A 3,232-nucleotide genomic window follows, 5' to 3' on the forward strand; every position below is an offset into this window, starting at 1 on the left:
ACGGTGTTGGGCAATCGATATGTACCAAGGCTTATCCAAAATTTACATATCACAGAAAATAACCTCTGTATTATTTTCTTTTAAATAAATTTCACTGATAAAAAGTGAGATAATAACATTTTTTGAAGTGGTAAACTATATATATATATATATATATATATATATTCTTTTTTTCTTGGTATACAGCTGATCGACCAGTCCATTCCATTTCTTTGCGAAATAACATGTAAATAATAAATACCAGATTTAAATATTCAATTACTATTTAGCTTCAGAAATGAAACGTGAAGCATCGCACCCGTTCATATTTTCCCATAGAATGTCTAAGTGGCTTGGGTTATTAACCCTGCGTGTGCCAGGCAGTAACTTGCATCTCCTCTTGAAACATTAATTCAAAGGGTTAAAACATACATCACGTACTGATCCGAAGTGGGAACATGCCGTTCTAAAATCTGCACGCAAGGGATCTGCTGGATAAGTCTTTAGGTATTGGATTTAAAGTATCCAATGAATGGAATGCATAAAAAAGTACCGGCGATTCACTTTATTAACCCTTTAAAAGTCTTATGCAGAAAGCATAGTTTGTCACCGAGTTACCTTTCTATGTAAAGCATTAAAACCTATGTAAGCCTTAGCTGTGCCATTGAGTTCTGGCACTGACAAGGTTAAATCATATATACCCCGCAACATTCTGAAGTACATTCCCTAAGATATAACTGATGTTGTTATTGAATCAGCCATGCAATATTTTGGAGTCTGTCCTAATAGCTAATGAAGCTTGGCTTATACTAATGTGTTCTATACTCACCAGAAACCACTGTGGGTGTGAAGAGGTTAAATCAGTCCCTATACAAACATACATTTGTCCAAAACACCCCTTTAATATTCCATCTACATGAACATTAGAAATCAGTCCAATAAACGTGTGGATTTCTTACAATGTCTTAGTCCAATTTTTTTTTGGGGGGGGGCTCGGGTCTACTTTCTCCTAGATGCCCGAAGCATTCGACCTCCTGGGGTCAGTGTCCTGTTCGTACCGGTAATGATAACCTTCCATCTGATCCCTGCAGGCCTCCCTGAAGTTGTTCAGCCATCGTTTGATGCCCCGTCTGTTCAGATAAAGGACCATGAGAAAGATGACCCCTATGAGAGCCAGCACTATTCCAAAAAAGACGTAGGAAGCCGTCTCTAGGTTCTCGTTGACACACTTGAAGTTGTCAGGGTCGAGGCTCATGAGACGTGTCCCGTTCAAATTCGCCGGGGCAAAACATTGGAGATTTGGGGCATCAAAAACTTGCGATGTATTCCAGAGCCATGAAATCATTTCACTTAATTTACAATCACAAATTAACGGGTTGGGGCTTAAATAAACCAAAATGTGCAAGCGTTTTAAGAATAAAACAGTCTCTTCGTCTATCCTTTGGATGGAATTATTCCCGATGTTCAGAACACGCAAGTTCTCAAGGTTCTGAACCGATCTGGGGAATGACTGTAGCCCATTGCCAGCTACCTCCAACGTTCTTAGACCCTTCAAGTGTTTTATCCATTGAGAGTTAACGAATTGTTTTTGAGCTGTTCCCAGCAGAGCCTGGTTTAGTTTTAAAACTTGTAGTTGGGTCTGTCCTGCGAAGGCGTCGTTAGCTATGGTGCTCAGGACGTTGTAACTGAGGTCCAAGGTGATGAGGTTGGGCAGATCTTCGAAAGCCGAAGGTTCTATGGTCTGGATCCTGTTGTACGTTAAGGTCAGAGCGGTCAAGTTGCTCGGTTGGGTTCCGTTACTCCTGAAGGCAGCCGTTTGGAGCATGGTGATGTTATTGCCGATGACGGACAGGTTGTGAACCCAGTGAGGGATCCCCCTTGGGATGTCCTGCAGCGCTAGGTAATGACATTGCATAAGACCAGTCTCTGGAACGCAGTAGCAGTTTAAAGGGCAGGGACCCGACACGTTGACCAGAAACAGCAGCCCGATCAGCTTGGAGAGGAGAAAGCAGTCGGCTTTCGCGGAACGCAGGATTGCGTCGAGGTTGTCATAGAAATGGGGATATCTCCCTGGCATGTTTTGATTTTATGGCTGAGCGAGAAGACGGCAACAAAGTGGCGAAAAGTGTCAGCGGTCGGAAGCACCAGCCGGATTCCTGTCTGTCTCATCCTCAGCTGATGGCATTACAGAGGCAGGCAGCATTCACGATGGGTTTCTCTAACACTAAGCAGGAGTTCTCCTCCGGAAACTCTTCATTTGGATTTGACGTCTCTGGCAGGTCAGATGGATGGACTTGGGTCTAACACATCTGCCTCTCCCCCTCTCTCATTCACAATTACAGTACCCCCCCCCACACTCCACACCCTCGCCTCCTATCAGCTGCTCTTCTTATTACCGAGATGGAAAAGCTGAAGTGATTTGCCAGGACGTATTCCCAGCGGTAACATGGAGATTTCGGCTTTTATGTACACCCTTCAACAGCTTAACCCCTTCCGCACCTCGGTCCCTCGCATTGTCTGCCTACGTTTCAACAAAGAAGCTCAAATTGTTATTTCAATAAGAAAAACAAATGTTCCTTTTGCAGCAGAAAATAACAAGCAATTCCGATCAATTATGAGAAAGGCTTTCTGATGACGACAGCGCCCTGAATCTATAAAAGTATTTTTTTGAAGAAATGTTCTTGGAATCGTTTCTTTTCTTGACATTTTTTTTTGTTTAATGATATAATATATTTTTTTTAATTAACTTGGTTATATTATTTATATAATTATAAAATATAATAATGATAATTATATAATAATAATTATCATTAAAATGTTATGTTTGATTAATTTAATCTATTTATTTCATTTTATTTTTTCCAAAAAAAATATGTAAGTTTATTTTTTGTTCCGCTTTTTCACGGATAATTATGTTCCAAAGGCAATAAGAATTTCAGGTTTAGGGAATACGGAATAATTTAAATCAATTTTAACCCTTTCAGCATTTAACCATACTAAGTGGATTAAAGCGGCCTTGCCACTCTTAACACATAATATTATTTATTGACTTAAATAATGTGATTATTTGGATTTACAGAAACAAACGGTGATAGGAAGCTGCTCAAATAAAAACTCTTCGTAGCCACAGGAGCAATCAAGACCTCAGAGGTCCCTTCTTCTTCTACCTCTAACATATTTACCTCTCTCCACTCTGTGCCATTACATCTGAAGAAGGGACCTCTGAGGTCTTATAAAAGCTGCTATTTCTCTA

General features: G+C 40.4%; 1 protein-coding gene across 1 annotated transcript; it reads right to left on the reverse strand.

The window, feature by feature from the left end:
- Positions 1 to 319: 319 nt before the first annotated feature.
- Positions 320 to 2,325, reverse strand: LOC128474310 (trophoblast glycoprotein-like). The gene has a single exon (XM_053456619.1). The coding sequence runs from the start codon at positions 2,054 to 2,056 to the stop codon at positions 989 to 991; it is 1,068 nt and encodes a 355-aa protein (XP_053312594.1). The 5' UTR covers positions 2,057 to 2,325; the 3' UTR covers positions 320 to 988.
- Positions 2,326 to 3,232: the final 907 nt, after the last annotated feature.

This window comes from Spea bombifrons, chromosome 2 (genome assembly GCF_027358695.1).
Source record: "Spea bombifrons isolate aSpeBom1 chromosome 2, aSpeBom1.2.pri, whole genome shotgun sequence".
In the NCBI taxonomy this organism is placed as follows: Eukaryota; Metazoa; Chordata; class Amphibia; order Anura; family Pelobatidae; genus Spea; species Spea bombifrons.

What these genes read in the sequence shown, in the direction of transcription:
- LOC128474310 (XM_053456619.1), bottom strand. Translation starts at nt 2,056, where the DNA reads ATGCCAGGGAGATATCCCCATTTCTATGACAACCTCGACGCAATCCTG.